At 38.9% G+C, this 23,550-nt stretch overlaps 1 protein-coding gene across 1 annotated transcript in view; it reads right to left on the bottom strand.

Moving 5' to 3' along the window:
* LOC124775134 (serine protease snake-like) overlaps window positions 1-23,550 on the bottom strand; it is a 284,183-nt gene that overhangs the window by 87,224 nt on the left and 173,409 nt on the right. Inside the window, exon 6 of the mRNA XM_047249974.1 lies at window positions 5,469-5,581. Within this exon, the coding sequence (XP_047105930.1) occupies window positions 5,469-5,581 (113 nt within the window). The remainder of the gene's footprint in view (window positions 1-5,468; window positions 5,582-23,550) is intronic.

Genomic DNA, 23,550 nt, shown 5'->3' with positions numbered 1-23,550 from the left:
TAGAGGCCTTTACAAATGTCTGCTTGTGTCTGTGTATGTGCGGATGGATAAGTGCGTGTGTGCGAGTGTATACCTGTCCTTTTTTTCCACTAAGGTAAGTCTTTCCGCTCCCGGGATTGGAATGACTCCTTACCCTCTCCCTTAAAACCCACATCCTTTCGTCTTTCCCTCTCCTTCCCTCTTTCCTGATGAAGCAACCGTTGGTTGCGAAAGCTAGAAATTTGTGTGTGTGTGTTTGTGTTTGTTTGTGTGTCTATCGACCTGCCAGCACTTTTGTTTGGTAAGTCTCATCATCTTTGTTTTTAGATATATTTTTCTCACATGGAATGTTTCCCTCTATTATATTCATATCTGTGTAATCAGTCGTTTATCAGTGGAATATTTCCTGAATGGTTGAAACATGCTGAAGTTAAACCACTGTTTAAGAAGGGAGATAACGAAATAGTATCAAATTTCCGTCAAATTTCACTTTTGCCAGCATTCTAAAAAATTTTAGAAAAAGTAATGTACAATTGGATTTATAACCATCTTATCTCAAATAACATACTGTCAAAGTCACAGTTCGGATTTCTAAAGGGTTCTAATATTGAGTAGGCTACCTACACTTACAGTGAAAATATGATTAATTCATTAGAGAAAAAATTGCAGGCAACTTGTAGGTAGCAGTGGTGTGGGTGCTTCTGCAATTTCCTTGGTATTAGGGGTTTTCTTTTTTGATTTCTCTCACTGCTCCTTGGGTTTCCCTGGTTGGATGGACTTTACTTGCTCAATCTCTGGGGCCGAGGATGAGCATGAAGCCCTACGACCAGCTGCTTTTGGGTTCTTCAGCCTCTGTCGGGTGTCATCTTTCCCACTACCAGAAACCTGGGAAGGGAGTGACCCAAGGGCCCCTTGCTAGTGAGAGAGGTTGAAGAAGACTTACGCTTCTTCAGCTTAGAAGTGGGGCAGATGTCCCCGATGGTTGGGGGTGGGGGGTGGGGGTGGGGTGGGGGGGGTGGGGTGGGGGGGGGGGGCATGTTGCTCCCAAAGTAGAAGGTGCAGGAGCAACAGGGAGGGAAATGCCCCCACCACCAAGGGGGCAGGTGTAGTCTTCCGGCTCTGAGAGGTGACTTGGGTTGGTGGAACTGATGGTGCCAGAACTGTTGTAGCGACGGTGTAAGATGATGTCATATGCACAGGATGCAGGCTTTCAAATTTTCTCTTAGGCTCAGTGTAGGTCAGTTGGTCCAGGATTCTGAAGGATCCTGTAGTCTGGTGTGCAAGGCCAATGGTGCTCTCCACAGTAGACACGGATGGGAGGCGGGGCACGTGGAAGATTGGGATCTGTTATGCATCCACAACCTCGGCATGTGACACTGGAAGTACAGCGGGAAGACATATGGCAGAACTTCCAGCACTTAAGGCACTGCATTGGAGGAGGGATATAGGGCTTTACAGCACAGCGGTACACCATCACTTTGACCTTCTCAGGCATTGTATCATCCTCAAAGGCCGAGAAGAAGGCACTGGTGGCAACCTGATTATAACCTCAGACATGTCAGACAAAATGTACACCTTACCACTCTAAAGTGGCATGCAGCTCATCGTCAACTACAAAAGAATGTCCTTGTGAAATATGATACCCTGGACCATATTTAAGCTCTTATGGGGTGTGATGGTTACAGAAACATCCCCCAGCTTGTCAGAAGTGAGTAACTCCTGTGACTGGGCAGAGGATGCTGTTTTGATCAAGACTGACCCAGATCTCATTTTGGACAAGCCCTCCACCTCCCAAAACTTGTCCTCTAATAGTTCAACAATAAACTGAGGCTTCAACATCATGAATCATGAAAGATTGCCAATCAGCTCTCGAACATACAAGGTAGCAGGGCGAATAAGATCTGCTGCCATCCTTAGCCTGACGTTCCCCCCATGGTGTTGCCAGGAAGGGGAATGATTTGGGGTAGTGCTTCTGTGCGTTGGATTGAGCTCGTGATCGCTTAGAGACTGCTGGTGTTTCACCACCAACAAGAGATGATGGACTACGCTTCATCACGTGTCATCCGCCCTGATGCCATCCACTCTGACCAGGGACCCTCCCCACGGGCGCCACCCAGCAGCAGCAAAAGCCACCTGGGAGGATGGCCATTGCCAGGTGTTCCAATGCCCCAGGGGGATGCCCCTTGGCATACATGGGGAGTTAACAGTGCAGGCATCAGCAGAGTGATCCCTGTGTGGTCAGGGGGCTACAACCAACAGGGTACATGGCTTCCCCACCACAACAGACTGGCTACCGTACTGGATATCAGGTGCAAAGAAGTCCATGGTCATCATCGATGCAGAAAGTGACACTGCATTTGCATGCACCCAGGAGGGTGGGACTGCAATGCAAAGATGAGAAAGTGGGCTAAAGATCTCAATGCACAATGGACACGATGCACCATGTAAGGTGCCCTTCCCCAGTTGGCTCACACTTCAGGAAAATTTTGAAGAATGGAGGTCAAACCATACAGGGGACCATCACATGAAGGCCGAAATGAGTGAAACTCCTTTTAGTCGCCTCTTACAACAGGCAGGAATACCTCGGGACTATTCTAAACCCCAGACCCGCAGGGGGATTGTAGGTATTCCTTTCACCTTCAGGGTCACCTGGCCCTCCAGAGTCATCTGCACTTCCAGGATCACTGATGTTGCCTGTTTATCATCTAAGATCATACTATGCAGTGAGGCAGCAGGTTGGGACTTCACTCAAATGTCTTTCAGTGCTAAGGCATTTTACACGACAAATGTGACCATCTTGTGTCTAATAATAATTCAGGAGTTCATTCTTTCATATCAGAGTTAGATACCAGATGATTAGTTTCTTTTGCAGTCATTACTTAGTTTTGAACTGGGATGACACTTCTGTATGAGACTCAAACACTGGCAATAACACAGTGCCCACTGTGACTATAAATGTGCATCTCCATGTGTATGCTGTCTGTTCCACATTATTCTGAATAAATGTGTATTGACAAAATCTGTTCTTGTTCCTTGTAGTGCACATAGTTTTATTCCATATTACACCTTAAGGACACAAGAATGTTGTCAAAATATAAAATTCCTATTAATTAAATTTTCTGTACAATGCATGTCTTAAGAAAAATATTCACATCATCCAGTATACAAGGGAACACCATGGCAATACACATATGATAATGTGACAGTGCACAGCTAACACATAGAGCAAATCATAAGTTGCAATTGGTCGTAGTGTGCAAAAAATGTAAAAGTAACACTGCTTTAGCCTACATTAAGTCAGAGAGCATCAAAATTTTAAATTTAGTTTATGAAATAACAGAATGTAATGAGAAATTTACTCTGCTCTCCTTAAATTTGCCATACTAAGCAATAATTTCATTATTTCATAAATAGTAAGTTATATACTAAATGGATTCATGTGAAAACTTATTTAATCTCAGCATGAGGACAATTTGAGTAAGTTTGGAGTGGTTATACTAATATAGTGCTAATCTACTGATAATCTAATCACTAATGTCATGGTCAGAAGACTTTGCGAAGATAGTATGTACATGAGGCAGTTAGCCATTTGTGTACCAGTGACACTTCATTACAAGAGGAAGCATTTCCATTGAGTATGCTAAAATGAACACACATCAATGAAGCCAGTTCATTATGCAGATGTGTTGTCAGTGAACATGGGAATCTCTGTCAGATATGTTTTTATTTTGCAAAAAACCAAAAGCAATTATCATCTATCAAGCATATACAAAGGAATGCCTCTAAACACTACAATGCCTATGAGTCAAATGACATCTTTGGGTAAGTCAAAATCTCCTGCAACTGCTTGAGCCTATAGCAATGACATTTGTGCTGTGTAATTATGTCCACGTGCTAGTGTTATAGGTGTTGACTCTGTCCTACAAGGGAACAATGTTCTTCCATGCAAGGCCAACCTCACACTATTGTCCTAACCTAGTGGTAGTACACCATCTGGGATAGCCATCGTCTACCTAACTGGGAAGTGCAGCCATAGTGGTATGGCTCCATGCAACTGCTCAACTGTAAAAAGTCACATGACTATTATGTGTTACTTCTACAGCCAACTTTAACACTGTGGCTGAAACTCTAGTGTCAGATATATATGTCGGTGTGCTTAATCCCTTGTTTACCTTATTCAGCTGCTGCTGCTGCTACATTTATATATTGCTTTACATTGACTCAAGGTACACTTTTGATTGTGATTGTGGAAGTCACTGCAAATACTGATTTCGTTTTCTATTCCTCCTGAACTGTGCCCACTGCTTTGGCATCTAAGCTTTCCTATGACAACTTACAGTAAATAGATTCAATTGTCCTCTTATCAGCAACTCTACTCAGTGCTGGGACAGCCTAACTACATTATGACATCCTATCCATTACTACAGGCTTCACCCTCTCCAAATCCACAAGTTGCTTGTACTCCAGAAGCAGTGCTACATTTTTGTACTGGTTTCAGAAGTGGTGCTGTCCTACAATTAAATGTGATGTTCACCCCTACAACTACATGCTCATCTTTTACACCAAGCAATTCAGTGGTCATGTCAGATGCCTTAGATCATGTATGAACAAACGAAAAATATTAGTAGCATGCTCTATTACTAATAGTGTGTTTAGCTTATTCTTTCCAAACTGAATGTGTTACTGAGAGTTTCAACATCATTTTCATTTCATTTTCACTTTGTAGTTGGGAGAAGAATGATTGAATTTGAGGTAATATGTGCTTATGTTGTTGATATTTTAATAAAATCATTCACTTCAAAATTCTGGTGATGGCTCTGTGTAGTAATAATTTATGATTTTCACTTATTACAGTGTTGAATACTAGAGTTGACTGCAGATATGGAACATATTCTGTGTCATACTTATTCATAGTGAATGTTTTCCTATTTCCTGCATAAACATAACAATAAAGCAAATTTCAAATGGTTCAAATGGATCCAAGCACTATGGGACTTAACATCTGACGTCATCAGTCCCCTAGACTTAGAACTACTTAAACCTAACTAAACTAAGGACACCACACACACCCATGCCCGAGGCAGGATTCCAACATGCAAGCATAGCAGCCACATGGTTCCGGACTGAAGCGCCTAGAACTGCTCGGCCACTGCGGCTGGCAAAGTAAATTTAATCAAAAGTAAAGTTTGCTCGAGAAAGTTATAAAATTACAGAGAAGATACAATGGGTAGCTGATACTTGTACAGAGTAGCACAATTTCATTACTGCCAATTGGCACATAATCCTAGCTTGCTCCCCAGCCTATCCTGTTTTTTCACCTGTGGAAGGAACTCATTGTTCTGGAAGTCATGATTAGTGTTTACACTTTTAAATACACAGGAATTCTGCCTCCTAAAATTAAGTACTGCTCAGACAATCTGTGCCTTTGCAATTTTGCAAGAAAAGTTAATTTAAAATACAATGCAACAATTAACTACTGGCATATTTACCATGTGAGGAAACTCTCCAACAGCAGCTTTCTTACCTCCAACAATGAACTGATGAACTATTGGAAAACGAATTTTAGCTGCCTCTTCCAAAGGCCTTTTATACTCATCACATTCTGAAAAGGAGGATGTAGAAATGTGTTATGCATACACAATCTCAATGAAAATGTGATAATAAATTTAAACAATGGAAAATTCAGGATGGAATGTAAAATATTATGAAAAGAATAGTTACTAATGACTATATAGCAGAGATACTGTCAGAGACAGGCACAACAAAACGACTGTCAGAAAGTGAACTTTTAGCCAGCTAGGCCTTTGACAATACGCACAGATGCACCTACTCATACAAATGCAACTCATGTGTGAATGAGTTGTGTTTGCATTTGTGTGTGTGTGTGTGTGTGTGTGTGTGTGTGTGTGTGTGTGTGTGTGTGTGTTCTATTTTTGACAAAGGCCTTGTCGGGCATCTCCACTGTGTGGTGAGAAGCAAATACCCTTTTCATAATATTGATAATAAATTTGGATGATACACAAGTTGACTAAAATCCAAGTAAGACAACACATAAAATTAAAGTTAGATTTTGGTTTATCTTGGATTATAATGAAGTGCACCAAAATAGAATGCTGACATCTTAAGTGTGCAAGATAACAGTGCAGAGAGAGTGGCAGAGTATCAGGTGGCTAGTCTTGTTATTTAACGGAGAAGTGTGGGACTCTCCTACCTGTTCTTACAGCACTCCATACGTCAACATTTTTTTTTATTTTGTCTTCTTTTGTTAAGAACAAATGTACAATAGTCACATAAAATGGCTAATTTTTTATTCAAGCTTTATTTAATTGAAATTTATTATTCACTGGAGAGTTTTCAGACTACTGATGATAGTGACACATTCAATTATTATGAACATATTTTCTTTGGATGATTTACTATACATGTAAATGACGTGGAGAACAAATTTTCAAAACTTCTGCAGTTCCAATCTTAAATAATGATTATTTCCAAAATTCAGTACCACAGTTTCTTAGACCTGATTTTTCTGACTCCAAAAATTTCTATTTCTAAACTTGTTAGTTTTTTATTACTCAATATGGAAAATTGGAATTTCTTGGCATTTTTGTTGCCTCCGGGAATCTTCACATATACAGAAATCAGAAATCATTCTTGTTAAGTAGTACATATTAGAAACAAATAAACACACACACACACACACACACACACACACACACACACACACACAAATAAAAGTATTCAAATGGGATGGGAATTGGTAGACGTGTGTAAAGGTACAAACAAATGATTATAATTCAGAAGTATTGGATGATTTATCAAAGTGAAAGAGCTTCACAATTTGAGCAACTCAATAGTGCATTGGTCCACTTCTGGCCCTTATGCAAGCAGTAATTCAGCTTGTCATTGGTTGACAGAGTAGTTGGATGTCCTCCTGAAGGATATCATGCCTAATTCTGTCCAAATGGTGCATTAGATCATCAAAATCTTGAGATGGTTGGAGGGCCCTATCCATAATGCTCCCAACATTCTCAGCTGGAGAGAGAGATCTGGCAACTTTGTTGACCAAGGTGGGGTTTGGCAAGCATTAAGGAAAGCAGTAGAAACTCTCACCATGTGTAGGCAGGCATGACCTCACTGGAATGTGAGCCTAAGATGGCTTGCCATGAAGGTCGACAAAACAGGTCATGAAATGTTATTGCAGTACCACTGTGCTGTAGGTGACAAAGTAGTTCTGCTATTAAAGAAAGATGCTTCCGAAAGATGGCGGCTCGTACAGAAGTTTTAGTAAGTGGTTCTGTGCAAAACACCTATATTGCGAATATAAAGTGCATTGTTTTTAGTGAAAGACTTTTAAATGGTATTAGACTATGTTCAGTGTGCCAAAAATGGATTCATTCAAAGTGTATCTCACATTTCGACGAAGAAAACACGAAATGCGCCTGTGGTGTAATTAACTGCTGTTTGCGAATGGTGTATTTACAAAAACATGGTAGTGTACACAAAGGAAATGTAGTTTCTACATTATAACACGGCTTATTGTGTGCAAAACAATATATAAGTAATCTGGAAACAGTAATAAATGAACTCAAACAAGAACAAAAAGTGGAAAATGAGCCCTCTATTAGGCCTACAAAAAGCTGGCGTGTGAAACAAAATGAAAAACGTTTCAAATTAAAAACAATGAACAAATATGATCTGCTAGATAAAAATGAAGATACAGTCAACCAGGGAAATAAGAAAAAAGATTTCACATCTCCAAGAAGTACCTGGAAGAAGCAAGAAAATATTAAACATTTGCGAAATCTTGTGCCAAGTAAGAAAAATAAGAAAGGTGATGTTAACACATTTTTAACTAGCGATGGAAAATGCTTAGTAGGAATTATGGCCACTATGCAAAATAAACTAAAAGTAACTGGTTTTGCCTGTCCGGGTGCCCCTCTAAATGAAGTTCTAAAAGACTGTGAATCAATAGTGACATATGGTTCCAAATGTGTTATTATTGGAGGAGGAAACGATGTTTATAAGAACGAAAGTGTAAATGCAACCAGAGCTCCAAGAAAATCGTTAGAAAACTTATAGATTCCGATGTATACGTCGTAAGCATTCCACACAGACATGATCTGAGAGAAGCTTCATGTGTAAACAGAGAAATTGTCAACACAAACAGAAAATTCAGGAAGGTATGCAGCTTTTTCTCTAATGTTACATTTACTGAAGCAACAAGATCAGTGAGAGAACATTTCACAAAGCATGGCCTGCACAGAAACTGTTGTGGTTGGCAGGAGAGCCAACACCGTGTTACTAGAGGAGGCCGAAAGTCACGCGTTTTAGCTCACGCAGGTTGGCGTGAGGTCCGGAACAGGACAAGGAAATTAGAATTTAGAAAAACGGACGTAGCTGGTGGAATACTTAACTTTAATCCATTAATGACGAATGTCGGTCTTTACGGTACATGATTTACAATATCAATAATAACTGATAATGGCGTCTTGCTAGGACATAGCAAATAACGTAGCTGAAGGTATGCTAACTATCGTCTCGGCAAATGAGAGCGTATTTCGTCAGTGAACCATCGCTAGCAAAGTCAGCTGTACAACTGGGGCGAGTGCTAGGAAGTCTCTCTAGACCTGCCGTGTAGCTGCGCTCGGTCTGCAATCACTGATAGTGGCGACACGCGAATCCGATGTATACTAACGGACTGCGGCCGATTTAAGGGCTACCACCTAGCAAGTGTGGTGTCTGGCGGTGACACCACAGAAACAACTATGGTAAACAAGTTCTGTGCAAAGAAATATTAGAAAAAATTAGCAGGACACAAGAACAGGTACGTAGAACCATACCAATGTCAATGAGTGAAGTAATAGAAGATACAATACAATATCCAGTACCAGACTCAAAACAACCACAAGATGAAAGAACAGAAGAGGAAACTACACTCTGCCCTGAAAAGGAGGGAAAAGCAGTGTCACCACCAGCAGAAAAAAAGCAGTGACCACACCAGCAGAAGGAGCGGTGTCAACACCAGCACAAGAAGCTGTGCTGTCACCTACAGAAGAAGAAGCTGTGTCAGACATCCCACAGGCGAGATACGGGAGAGGAGAGAGAACAAAGAAGCAAAAGCATCTCAAGGACCAGGGTTTTTTGTACCAGCAGGTAAATAGAAAGGTGCCATAGAAAATCAAAAGATCAACACGAATATTAATGATATAAGAATCTTGCAGTAGAATGTACAGTATGCATCCAGTAAATTAGAACAGATAGAAGTACTAGTAGCTGTGGAGTTACCACATACATTTATTATGTCAGACCATGGGATGAAAGGAAATGAAATTAATGTTTACAACACACAGGACTATAATAGAGTTGCAAATTTCTGTAGATCTGAACACAAGGGTGGAGGGGTTGCAGTCTATGTACACAGTAAAATAGAGGGTACTATTCCATGGTCAGTAAACAACTGTACAGAAATGCTGTTTGAAGCTGCAGCAATACAGACAACATATTATGGGGAGAAATGTGTGATAATAGGTATCTACAGATCACCAAACAGCCAGATAAATGAATTTCTAAAAGAGTTAGAAGTACTGTTGGATAAGGCTAGCAGGAAATTCTCCTATGTAATTGTAGCTGGTGACCTAAATATTAACACACTAAAAGACACTTGTTATACAAGGAGTTTTCAAGATCTGATTGAAACTTATGGACTTTATTTAGCAGTAGACAGTCCCACAATATGCTGCAAAAATACAGAAACATTAATAGATCACGTGATGACTAATGTGCAACAGAGCAGGCAGACAGTACAGGTCATAAACACAACTATTGTAGACCACTATGGGGTAGTAGTTGAATTAGTAGGCAACATAGGGAAGCCAGAAAAAAATATTTAAAGAGTTTAGACAAACAAAGCAAACAAACATAGATTGGCTACAAAGGCTATTGGAAAGCGAAGACTTTAGTGAAATATGCTTAACAGAAAACGTAGATAAACGATGGGAATCATTCTGTAAAACATTAGGCCATTACATACAGCGAGGCCCTGGATGTGTGGAATATTTGTGTATAAGGAAGCTGTGATGGAGCACTTCCTTTCACACCTATCACCTGCCACCCTACCTAAAACCTCTTTCCTCATTACCTTAGCCAGCTTCATCCTGACCCACAACTTCTTCACTTTTGAAGGCCAGACATACCAACAATTAAAGGGAACAGCTGTGGGTACCAGGATGGCCCCCTCGTATGTCAACCATGGGTCGCTTAGAGGAAGCCTTCTTGGTTACCCAGGCCTGCCAACCGAAAGTTTGGTACAGATTTATTGATGACATCTTCATGATCTGGACTCACAGTGAGGAAGAACTCCAGAATTTCCTCTCCAACCCCAACTCCTTTGGTTCCATCAGATTCACCTGGTCCTACTCCAAATCCCACGCCACTTTCCTTGACGTTGACCTCCATCTGTCCAATGGCCAGCTTCACACATCCGTCCACATCAAACCCACCAACAAGCAACAGTACCTCCATTATGACAGCTGCCACCCATTCCACATCAAACGGTCCATTCCCTACAGCCTAGGTCTTCGTGGCAAATGAATCTGCTCCAGTCCGGAATCCATGACAACAGCTTTCGCATCCCGCAACTACCTTCCTGATCTCGTACCGAAGCAAATAACCAGAGCCACTTCCTCATCCCCTCAAACCAAGAACCTCCCACAGAAGAACCACAAAAGTGCCCCACTTGTGACAGGATACTTTCCGGGACTGGATCAGACTCTGAATGTGGCTCTCCAGCAGGGATACGACTTCCTCAAATCCTGCCCTGAAATGAGATCCATCCTTCATGAAATCCTCCCCACTCCACCAAGAGTGTCTTTCCGCCGTCCACCTAACCTTCGTAACCTCTTAGTTTATCCCTATGAAATCCCCAAACCACTTTCCATACCCTCTGGCTCCTACCCTTGTAACTGCCCCCGGTGTAAAACCTGTCCCATGCACCCTCCCACCACCACCTACTCCAGTCCTGTAACCCGGAAGGTGTACACGATCAAAGGCAGAGCCACGTGTGAAAGCACCCACGTGATTTACCAACTGACCTGCCTACACTGTGATGCATTCTATGTGGGAATGACCAGCAACAAACTGTCCATTCGCATGAATGGACACAGGCAGACAGTGTTTGTTGGTAATGAGGATCACCCTGTGGCTAAACATGCCTTGGTGCATGGCCAGCACATCTTGGCACAGTGTTACACCGTCCAGGTTATCTGGATACTTCCCACTAACACCAACCTATCCGAACTCCGGAGATGGGAACTTGCTCTTCAATATATCATCTCTTCCCGTTACCCACCAGGCCTCAATCTCTGCTAATTTCAAGTTGCCGCCACTCATACCTCACCTGTCATTCAACAACATCTTTGCCTCTGCACTTCCGCCTTGACTGACATCTCTGCCCAAACTCTTTGTCTTTGAATATGTCTGCTTGTGTCTGTACATGTGTGGATGGATATGTGTTTGTGTGCGAGTGTATACCCGTCCTTTTTTCCCCCTAAGGTAAGCCTTTTCGCTCCCGGGATTGGAATGACTCCTTACCCTCTCCCTTAAAACCCACATCCTTTCATCTCTCCCTCTCCTTCCCTCTTTCCTGACGAAGCAACCGTTGGTTGCGAAAGCTAGAATTTTGTGTGTATGTTTGTGTTTCTATCGACCTGCCAGTGCTTTTGTTTACATATATATATATATATATATATATATATATATAAGAAAATTAAAAAGACATCTGATCAATAGCTGCCCCTACAGTATAAAAGAATATCTTGAAATAATAATTAAATAGTGTATATGTATACATTTTTTGTAATGTACTTTAATGACATTTTCTGTGAATATTCTATAAAATATATGTGTATGTACTACCTTTTTTTTAACTAGCTATGTTTATGCAAGATTTATGTAAAACTGAAGTGTCCAATATCATTATAAGAAATGATCCATGGACAAATTAAAAAAATAAATAAAATTAAATTTAAAAAAATGGCAACTTAGACCATCACTCATGGTTGTCAGACTGTATAGCAGGTGACAGGCAGTTTGTTATCCCACAACTGTCCAGGATATCTCCAGACATAACTTTGGCCTGGAATCTCACTGACGGGAGTAGAATTGTCTTCAGCAATGACTCATGCTTTGAATTAAGCCCCAATGACCAGCGAAGTTGTGTCTGGACATACCGCATACAGTAGTGGGACAGCAACCAGTAACCTGACTCATGCATCACATGTCTTAACAACCAGGAATGATGGTCTGGGGTGCCATTTCATTTTGTAGCAGGTCCCCTTTGGTTATCACCCACGGCACCCTTACAGTACAGTGTTACATCAATGACATTCTATGCACCATTTTGATGCCCTTCATGGCAAGCCATCCTGGGCTTAAATTTCAGTAAGATAATGCCTGTCCAAACATAGGAAGAGTTTATACTGCTTTTCATCATGCTTGTCAAAGCATAAATTGGCCAGCAAGGTCACCCGATCTCTCCCCATGTGAGAACACTAATTGGACAGAATTTGGCATGATATCCATCAGGAGGATTTCCAGCAACTATCAATCAATGTTAAGCTGAGTATCTACTTGCATAATGGCTGTAGTTGGACCGACTTGTTATTGACTTGCTCAGTTTGTGAAGCTCTTACTCTTTACATCACACAGTTTTTCTGAAATTGTAATCGTTTGTTTGTTTGTACATGTACATCACATCTACTGATTTCCAGATAATTCCTTTGTGGTTATAGTTTTTTTTCCTTATAATGTATTTAGGCTATTTTCTAGTTATGCAACTCAATTAAATGGACCTGCTTCTTTGTGTGATGTATCTTTGTTTGTCCACTAATTTTCCAATTTTGTATGCCAATGTTTGAAATCTAATAATAATATGATTTTTTATCTTACACGTAGCTATTAACAGGCTTGATATACAAAGACACAGTTCACACTCATTGTGAGAGCAACATGCACCCGATACGTTATGTGGTTGGGACTAACAATGAGCTAGTACTCAATCTATGTCTAGTGAACTTCCAAATCCATTCATTAAGTCGTTGTTGTTGCTTTCAGTTTGAAGACTGGTTTGATGCAGTTCTGCTCATTGTGCAAGCCTCTTCATCTGAGAGTAGCTACTGCAACTTACATTCTTCTGCATCTGCTTTCTGTATTCAACTCTTAGTCTCTCTTTCTGATTATCTGATTGTGCCACAACTTTCATTTCATGCCAGTTCTATTCAGTACCTCTTCATTGGTTACATGATCTACCCATCCAATCATCATGATTTTTCTCTAGCACCTCTATTTGCTTCTTGTCCAAACTGTTTATCATCCACATTTCACTTCCATTCAAGGCTCATTCCAGACAAATATGATCATAACAGACTTCTGAAAACTTGGATCTATATTCAGTATTAAATATTTCTACTTCAGAAACACTTTTTTTTGCCATTACTGGATTACATTTTAGATCCTCTCTACTTTGGCCAACAACGGTTATTTTGCTGCCAAAATAAAAAAAAACTATTTTCAGTGTCTTGTTTCATAATCTAATTCCTTCAGTATTACCTAATTTCATTTGAGAAAATTCAATTTGCCTTGCTTTGCTTTTGTTAATGTTCACCTTATAATATCTTTTCAAAACATCACCTGTTCTGTTAGACTACTGTTCCCAGCTTTTTTGATTCTGATTTTGTACAAAATCAGAATGTAAACTGTAAAACTACAAGTGTTTATTTCCTCTTCTGAACTTCAGTTCCTGTTCCAAATTTTCCTTTGATTTGATTTACTGCTTGGTCAATGTACAGACTGAATAACGCTGGGGATAGGCTGAGACTCAGGCTCCCTCTCTTCCAACCAGAGCTTCCCTTTCATGCTCCCTTGACTCTTATAGCTGCCATCACATGTCTGTACAAGTTATAAATAGGCTTTTACTTCCTGCATTTCACTGCTGACACCTCCAGAATTTCAAATGTATACTCCAGTCGACACTGTCAAAAGCTTTCTCCCACCTTAAAAAAATCTTCTAGCATAAGCTGTAGTGCCAGTGTTGCCTCAAATGTCCATACATTTCTCCAGAATCTGAACTGATCTCCCCTCTATTCTTATGTAAGTAATTGATGTTAGTATTTTGCAACCATTACTCAATAAACTGATAATTCTGTTAGATTCACAAGTGTCAGCACCTGGTTTTTTTGTAATTTGACTTATTACCTTCTTCTTGAAACTTCAGGGTATTTTGCCTGCCTCATTCATCTTGCACTCCTAGTGGAATAGTTTTACCCTGACTGGCTTCCCCAAGGATATCAGTAGCATCATATCTCCTATCTGATCATCTACAGCCTCTTCTCTTCCTTTTCCCTTGCCTTCAAGTTCACTGCTGTTGTCCAATTCCTCCACATACTCCTTTGAACATTCAGCTCTCCCTTCATTGCTTAGTGCTGGTTGTCAATCTGAGCTCTTTATGTTCATACAGTTGCTTTTTTTCCCTCCCAATGTTTAATTTCCTATAGGCACTATCTATCTTTTCCCTAATTACCTATGCTTCTATATCAACAACATTATGAAAAGGAGACAATTCTGGCACATGTCTTTGCAACAAGTCACTTCAGCGGGCCACCATCAGAGTACCAAGTGCCTGCCATAGCTTCTCAGCACAGTGCACCAGCTTCACATGTGCAGTTGATGGCAGCAGCCCAAGTTCACCATTCTAAGCTTCAGGTGAGCTGTGATTTTGTCAGTTTGACACTTTTTTGTTGTTGTATTGTTGTGTGTATAAGTGCTTGTGGAATTAGTTAGCAACATCTGCAAGTTAAGAAACTTGGTGAACACCTAGTTTAACTAATTAGAAGGCACTTTAATTATTAGTGTAGCCCTATGTGTACTAGAAAAATGTTAAGAAACTCCCAGGAAACCCTTAAAGCTGAACTGAACTCTAATGTATATACAGCTGTTAAAGTACATGAGAATGATTAAAGCATAATTGAATTTAGGTACTGGAAAAAAAACTAGATGAAACTACTGAAGCACAAGACATAAGTAGTAAGGTATTCAAAGATAACCTTGAAGAAAATTAGAAGAGCTTAATCCAAAATTGAAAACTACCATTATGACTCAAATTAATGCTACTTTTAAAAAGTTATAAGAAAGTAACAATCAGTTAGAGGCTACCACTACTGAGTTTGCAGTCATTAAATCACAGGTAGAATCATTTAAAGAGGGGTTAATGTACAGGACAATAAAATTACTACTGTGGGGAAGAAATTAAATGCTTTGCCTACTGAAGTACAAATGGACTTTAATGCACAGTGTGATTTAGTGAGAAATGAAGTACATTATCATTTGAAAGAAGTAAATAATGAAGTACAAATCTTAGACAACCAAATCTCAGGCACACAGGAGTGGTTTGAAATGTTACAGTAGGGGAAATCATTGACAGATATTTTGAGTCCTCAACAAACCTTGATTAGTCTGGAATAGAGACGACAAGAGTTTGTACGACAACAAGTACATGATTTAGCTGTATCTACTAGTACTATAATTATTTCTTTGGGAGATATGGTAGACCACAGACAAGAAATGCAGAAATTGTGGGATGCTTTAGGAAGTGTAAAAATAGGATTTAGAACTAATGAGACTGATAATAATGTTGGTGCATCACTTGAGATTTTTTACGATATCCAAATGAGAAATGGAATACATTTTTCTGAACTTTTTCCAAAGGTCAAACTGGATGGGGAGGTGCATCCTATCCATTTTTAAAGATGTTCTCTAGACCATTACTAAAAAGATGGGAGGACTCCAGAAAGATACATGTTATGCTTAGTTATTTAGTCAATGATGCAGCTGTATGGAGTAATTCTGATTCTGAAGATTTGAAGTCTTGGGAGGGTTTACAGGAAAGTTGTAAGAGGAAATATTGGTCTGCAAGCACACAAGAAAGTTAGTACTTGAATTTCTTGACTCAAAGCATTATAATAGCTCTTGCAAAACAATGACAATAGACAGAACGACTTGTGTCAATGGTAATGGACTATTTACTATTTTCTTTTCTTTCTTTCATGTGTTATTGTTCTTACTCTCCACTCTTAAAACAAATATTTGATTTGGACAATTTTGGGGGTCAGTCATGGTGCACTTGTGACTAGTCCATTCTGGCGTCACAACAAACAAGTTTAGCTGAAGTTGGAATAACTAGGGGTGGACGATGGTAAGGGATTCTGTCTTTTGGGGCTATCTTCTTCCTTTCTTCAAGCTTAACACATCTCTTGTTCTGTGTATGCAGTGCAACATTCTGAAATATGATGTGCTAACATGGCCATAATGAGCAGTAGATAATAGTACCATCCAGCAAGAAACTAATTAACTGAAAATGCAGATGTGTGAGCAATAAAACAGGATTGTTTTATTGGTTTTAAATAGAGAGAAGGCACTACACAAGGAATGGGAGTAAAGATGTGCCAGAAGTGAAGGAACCCGTTCCTGTCAGTACACAAGAAAGGAAAGTGAGGTGTTGTGCAGACGGATTTTGTATGCTGCATTGTACCCTGTTTTAGGTGAGTTGAGGGAGATGGAATGGGTGGTGTAATGGGACACTCTCCTCTAACATTACTTTTTTTTTTTATAGAAATAACTGATATCATTTATACTATTGATTCTTGTATCGGTGAACATTATCTCAGTTGTTTAATTAAATGAATTTCATATGATTTTGTATATAATGTGTTATGTTTCAGACTAAAATATTTAGAAAGAAATTAATTTGTTAGTACTATGCATGAACAGTTAAAATTGATCTTATTTTAAAAATATTTGAAATTCATATGATTAATTGTGCAATCTGATGCTAATTATTAAATTTATTTCTTGACTCATTTAGAAAATAATGATTTATTTTAGTGAAGATTCTTGTATTGTCAAGAAAATATGTAAACTCTTTTGTTTTTTTAAACTCTTTGGTATGTTGTTAGTACCGCCACTGGTACCGCAGAATGTTGGCAGTTGTGGGCGTCCAGTGAAAGCATCCTTTGTGATAAGTGCGAGAAAAACGTTAAAAATAAGGAATTCAGTGTTTTGTGTGACTGTGGTGTGGAAAATCGATTCACATGGAATGTGTGGGGCTCACCCACCAACATCAAAGATTGCATTCTAAAGTGCTGAAAAGATCGTTTAAAATAAGTTTGTGACAACTGTGAAGTGAGGTTAGCTGACAAAATCTCAGAAGACATTAATACAGCGAAACATGAACAAATCATGTACTCTAAGCAGTAATGCAGTGTTGATCTAGTTGCATCTGTGATCCAGTCTGCTGTGAGTGAAACATCAACAAATCGTTTTCACATTTTCGCTGATAGTCTTGGTAGAGGCATGGCTGATATAGTAAAAAGCAGTTTTAATGCTGCCGATGTTTGTGGAATTGTGAGGCCAGGTGCTAAACTTCAAGAAGTTGTAGCGGGGTGTGATCCTGAAAAAGTAAAAAACGAGTGTGTGATCTTAATAGGTGGCTCAAACAACGTTGCCTGCAACGAAGGGAATGATGCTATACAGTCGCTAAGGAAGAAAATATCGGCGCTTCATCAGTCTAAGGTATTTGTTGTGAACATTCCACAGAGACATGACTTAATTCCACAGTCCTGTGTAAATGAGGCTATCTCACAAACGAACTCTAAGTTAGCAAAGTTGTGTGAGCATTTTAAAAATACTTGTGTTGTAGATGTAAGCAGTTTTGGACGAGAATTATTTACAAGACACGGTATGCACCTGAACAGATCAGGAAAAAAAGCATTAGGTACCCTCTTAAAAACAAAAATATTGGAAGAAGTCCACAAATGTACCCCAAAGTTGGAACCAATCGCACTTGAATGGCTCCAACCATCAAGTCAGACTCGGTTTCAAACTCAAATGTTTCAGGAAATTGTTAGTAATGAACGTGCTGTGTCTGTAGCTACAGATAATTTTTTAGGCAAAAGTTTAGATCTGTCTCTAATTCCAAAGAAATGACGATTTTTCACCAAAATCTGGGAGGACTTGGTAATAAAGTAAATGACATTACTGTTCTGTTAGAGGAACCACAAGGAATAAAAGATACTGATGTATTATGTTTTAGTGAACATCATGTGAAAGATATTGAAAGGTTACAGCTAAGTGGTTACTGTCAGGCAGCGCATTACTCAAGAACCATCATGGAAAAAGGTGGAGTGGTAATTTATGTAAAAAACAACATATCTTACAATGCATTAGATTTAAAGAGCAATTGTATAGAGCAACAAACTGAAGTATGTGGTGTTGAGATTACTGTAAATGACTTCACGGCTGTAGTGTTAGCACTGTATAGATCTCCCTCAGGGAATTTGAATGTATTTCTTAAGCACTTAGATTCTTTATTATCCATACTGTACTCAAAGTCCAAGAACTTGATAATTACTTGTGACTTTAATGTTGATTTCCTAAATGAGAGCAATAGTAAAGTTGATTTAGTACATTTAATGGAGTCTTATAATCTGATGGCAATAGTAGATTTCCCAATTAGGGTTACTGTTAACAGTAAAAGTCTGATAGATAATATATTTATAGATAAGTCTACATGCAATGAGATCACTGTACATCCAATCCTTGGCCTTTCTGATCATGGTGGTCAATTGCTTAGGCTCAATTACATCAGCGTGTGCAACAGTTCTGAGCATTCTTGGAAATCTTTTAGGATAATAAATGAACAGGGCCTTAAAAATTCAATGATAGCCTAAAAGAGATAGACTGGAGCCGAGTTTATAGGGAAACATATGTAAACAAAAAGTACAATTCATTTTTAAATGAATTCATGTCTGTATTTGAGCCCATCTTTCCCAAAAAAGTAGTTAGAAATAGTCATATAGGCAATGCCAAGAAGTCTTGGATCACTTCAGGGATAATAACATCTTGTAGAACAAAGAGGATGTTATACAGTTCTCTCAGGACTTGTAATGATCCAAAGAAACGACAACACTACAAACTTTACTGTAGCATTCTCAAGAAGGTTATAAATAAATCTAAAAGTATGTGCATAAAATCAAAAATTGAAAGCTCAGAAACTAAAATTAAAACTATATGGAATGTAATAAAGAGGGAAACTGGCAGGTCAACAGGGAACATGTCTCAGGTAGAGATTAAAACAGGGGACAGTATCATAAAGAAACCTGAGTTGGTTGCAGAAATATTTAATAACCACTTTTTGAGAGCAGCAGAGAAGACAGGCTGTAATGGTTCCATGGAAGAATCATTGTCACTCCTACAGAAAGCTATTAGCAACAGAATCCCACAGTTATTCTTATCTCCAGTTACTGTAAGTGAAGTCATAAGAGTAATTAGATCATTAAAAAATAAAAATTCTGCTGGTGTGGACAATATTTCTAGTAAAATACTGAAACACTGTTATAAATTTGTTAGTCCCGTCTTATGCAACATATATAATGCATCCCTACAAGATGGGATTGTCCCTGACAGACTTAAGTTGGCTGTAGTGATTCCTCTCTTTAAAAAAGGGGATAAAAGCATTGTTACAAACTATCGCCCAATATCCCTATTAATTACCTTCTCGAAAATTCTAGAAAAACTCATGCACAGGAGGATTGTAGACCATCTCAACTTCCACAGTATCTTAAGCAAAAATCAGTTTGGTTTTCGTGCCGGTCTTTGTACTGAACAGGCAATATTCTCTTTCAGCAACCAAGTTTTGGAAGCCATTAACAAAAAAATGTCTCCAGTGGGTATTTTTTGTGATCTTACGAAAGCCTTTGACTGTGTAAACCACCAAATTCTTTGAAAAAAAGCAGAATACTATGGTTTAGGTGGTACTGTTGGCTTGTGGCTACAATCATATCTACAGGATCGGAAGCAGACTGTAATGCTAAATGGCTCTTCTGGAGAACCTGCCTCGTCTGAATGGGGCACGATAACGTGTGGTGTGCCTCAAGGCTCCGTTTTGGGCCCACTGCTTTTCCTCATCTTTATTAATGATCTTCCTCTTTGTTCTGAGACAAACAGCAAATTTACCCTGTTTGCCGATGATACCACAATTCTAATTGACGATTTGATTGATCATGATCTTGAAAAAACTACAAATACTGTTTTTAATGACATCTTAAATTGGTTCTCCTCAAATGGCCTCTCACTCAATGCAAATAAAACTCATTATATGAGGTTCCATACATCACAAAGTAATCCTGATGAAATTGACATAAAATGTAGAGATCAACCAATACAGAAAGTTGAAGACACAAAATTCCTGGGTGCTTACATAGACAGTAAATGTAATTGGTCAGTTCACATTCTTCATCTATGTAAAAAACTTAGCTCGGCAACATTTGCATTACGGGTAATTTCTTCAGTGGCTGAAGTTGACACTATTAAGGTTGCCTACTTTGGCTACTTCCACTCATTGATGTCATATGCTATCATATTCTGGGGGAACCAACCACTTGCAAAAAAAGTTTTCACCATCCAAAAAAAAGCAATCAGAATAATGTGTGGGGTCCATCAAAGACACTCTTGCAGGCACTTGTTTTGGAAGACAGGTATCCTAACAACTGCCTCACAGTATATTTTTTCCTTGCTGACCTTTGTGTGCAAAAATTATTCCATCTACCAAGACAACAGTAAATTCCATGGTTATAACACCAGAAACAAAAACAATCTACATTTAGAAATGAAATGTCTCACTCTGGTACAAAAAGGAGTTTACTACTCCAGCATTAAGCTGTTCAATGCTCTACCACTACATATCAAATGTGTTCATACAGAACTGCCAAAATTTAAACGAGTTCTCAAAGATTACCTGACAGAGAAATCTACTTATACTGTGGATGAATACCTGAAAGAAAATGTATACCATCACTAAACTTATTGTGTCTAGAAGTAGTTCAATTGATTTTATTGTGCATTTGGGCATTAGCACACTTATTGTAACAACAGATTGGCTGTACATGTATTTACTCTTGTAGGCCTAATATCTGATTTAACTTTGTGCTCTTATCTTTAACCTTTATTTGAAACTCCTTTTTCTGTCAAATGGTTGTTATGTTATCTAGCTGACATTGTATCTGTTACTGTATTTATAGTACGTCTTACTTAAACTATGTACAATTTGCCATTGAATTGCCCTTGTATTTATTGTAAGTTTAAATTGAAACCTGTACAATTTGACACGTTCCATATCCTTGTGATTGACTCACTAACTGGATCTACGGAACAAGAAATAAATAAATAAATAAATAAATAAGTGAATAATCGTACTCAAATTGTGAAAAAACTTGCCATACTGGTACCATTACTGGAGATGGTGATGGACGCATTTATGAAAATCTTGCGATTTTATACAAATTTGATACGGTGAGTTAACAGAACTTTCTATCCATGCGAGTAAAATTATTGTGTAAAATCAATAGCTCAGCCTCTTACAGAAGTCTCTTCAGGGTCCTTGGAAGTCTTTCACTTACATGTCAACATATTTACTCTCTAATAGTATTTGTTGTTCATAATAGAGGTAATTTTACTCTGTTCGGTGAAATGAACTAGCAAAATACTGGAAGTAAAAATAATGTCTGTGTAGACTATGCATTCCTGCCTACAATTCAGAATGGAATTTTACATTCTGATACAAAAGTCTGTAACATGTTGCTGCTACACATCAGGCAGAAAACTGAAAATCCTAAGATATTAAAAAAATACAAAGTAGAAAATTATTTTATTAGCCTCTCCTTCTAAAATTATTTATAATTAAGCATAATGTTTCAACTCAAGGACGCATATGCTTGTTAACACTAAGGTTCATATTAAACAGGATTGTAATGTTACTGTTATATGTAAGGCCGACAGTACGCATTGTAAAATTACGAAATGGTTTGTATGAAGCATGAGTGAAAAACAGCACTTGAATTTAAAAAAAACAAACTATTTCTAGCTTTCAGGATCATTAGTTCCTTCCTCTCTGAAGATGGATATGTTTTGCAAGATAGGTAATGAGGTGAAGATTGCTTGGACCACCATGTAGAACACTTGTAAGACCCATTCATGAGCACTGCTCCAGTGTTTGAGATACCCAGCAGGTCGGTTTACACCAACACATTGAAGTGGATCAGAGGCGGGCTGCTAGATAGTTTACCAGTAGTTTCAAACTATGTGTGAGTGTTATGAAGATGTTTGGCAAACTCTTGTGAGAATCCCTGGAGGGAAGACAATGTTCTTTTTGTAGAACACTATTGAGAAAATTTAGAAGGCATGAGAAATCAGGGCTCGTATGGAGGCATATAGATAGCCTTTCTGCCCTCTATTTGCGAATGGAACGAGAAATAAAATGATTTATAGTGATACAAGGTACCCTCTGCCATGCACCATTTGGTTGCTTGTGTAGTATGTATATATTTTAAAATACTGAAGAAAATTGTGAGTGCCTACTACACTCAAAAATATAGTTGAAACTAACCTGAAACTGAAACTTCCTGGCAGATTAAAACTGTGATCCCGACCGAGACTCGAACTCAGGACCTTTGCCTTTCGCGGGCAAGTGCTCTACCATCTGAGCTACCAAAGCACGACTCACACCCAGTCCTCACAGCTTTACTTCTGCCAGTATCTCGTCTCCTTCCTTCCAAACTTTACAGACGCTCTCCTGTGAACCTTGCAGAACTAGCACTCCTGAAAGAAAGGATACTGCGGAGACATGGCTTAGCCACAGCCTGGGGGATGTTTCCAGAATGAGATTTTCACTCTGCAGCGGAGTGTGCGCTGATATGAAACTTTTTTTTTTTAATCAAAACACTTCACGACTACACGGAATCAAAGTACCAGAAGCGAATGTTTTGGGGTAGCTAACATGGCGGATCTTCACTTGGGTCTGCATCAAGTTTGTGACGTCATGACAACTCCTCATATTGTTACCTCCATGGTACCAAAGAGGATGCATACAGAAGTATTGATTCTGGAGCATTGTCACACATGACATCAAGAAAGGCATGGCTTAAAGATTTTGAAACAGAAAAGAACAAACAAAAAATTGTGAAGTGTGCTGATAATGTTGAAATAGTGAGCGAACGGAAAGGTGATGTTATTATCAATTCACCATACATATCCTCAATAAAGAATGTTATTGTTGTCACTGGCTTTGCAACTAATTTGTTGTCAGTTTCTGCTGTAGTTGAGAAAGACATAAATGTTGTTTTTGACAAAGATGGATGTAAGATGCTCAAAAGTGGTGAGATACTTTGCTCTGGATCAGAGTCAAATGGTATTTATAAATTAAAAAATGTTGAACCTGTGTTGTCAGATGAACATGCTCTAGCTGTTAACAATTTTAGTAATCTGGAAAACTTATGGCACCGTAGATGTAGTCATGTTAGAGTTGACACTGGACTTAAGCTATGTTTACAGAGTGGTGTCATGAAGTTGAAATGTTGAGGCTCTGTACTAGGTAAGATGTCAAAATTCCCATTTCCTAAGACTGGACAGCAGTGATCAAGCGAGGTGGCGCAGTGGTTAGCACACTGGACTCGCATTTGGGAGGAC

This window comes from Schistocerca piceifrons, chromosome 2 (assembly GCF_021461385.2).
Source record: "Schistocerca piceifrons isolate TAMUIC-IGC-003096 chromosome 2, iqSchPice1.1, whole genome shotgun sequence".
Taxonomy (NCBI): Eukaryota; Metazoa; Arthropoda; class Insecta; order Orthoptera; family Acrididae; genus Schistocerca; species Schistocerca piceifrons.
The sequence above is the reverse complement of the archived record's forward strand: the minus strand, read 5'-3'. Positions and strand labels throughout refer to the sequence as shown.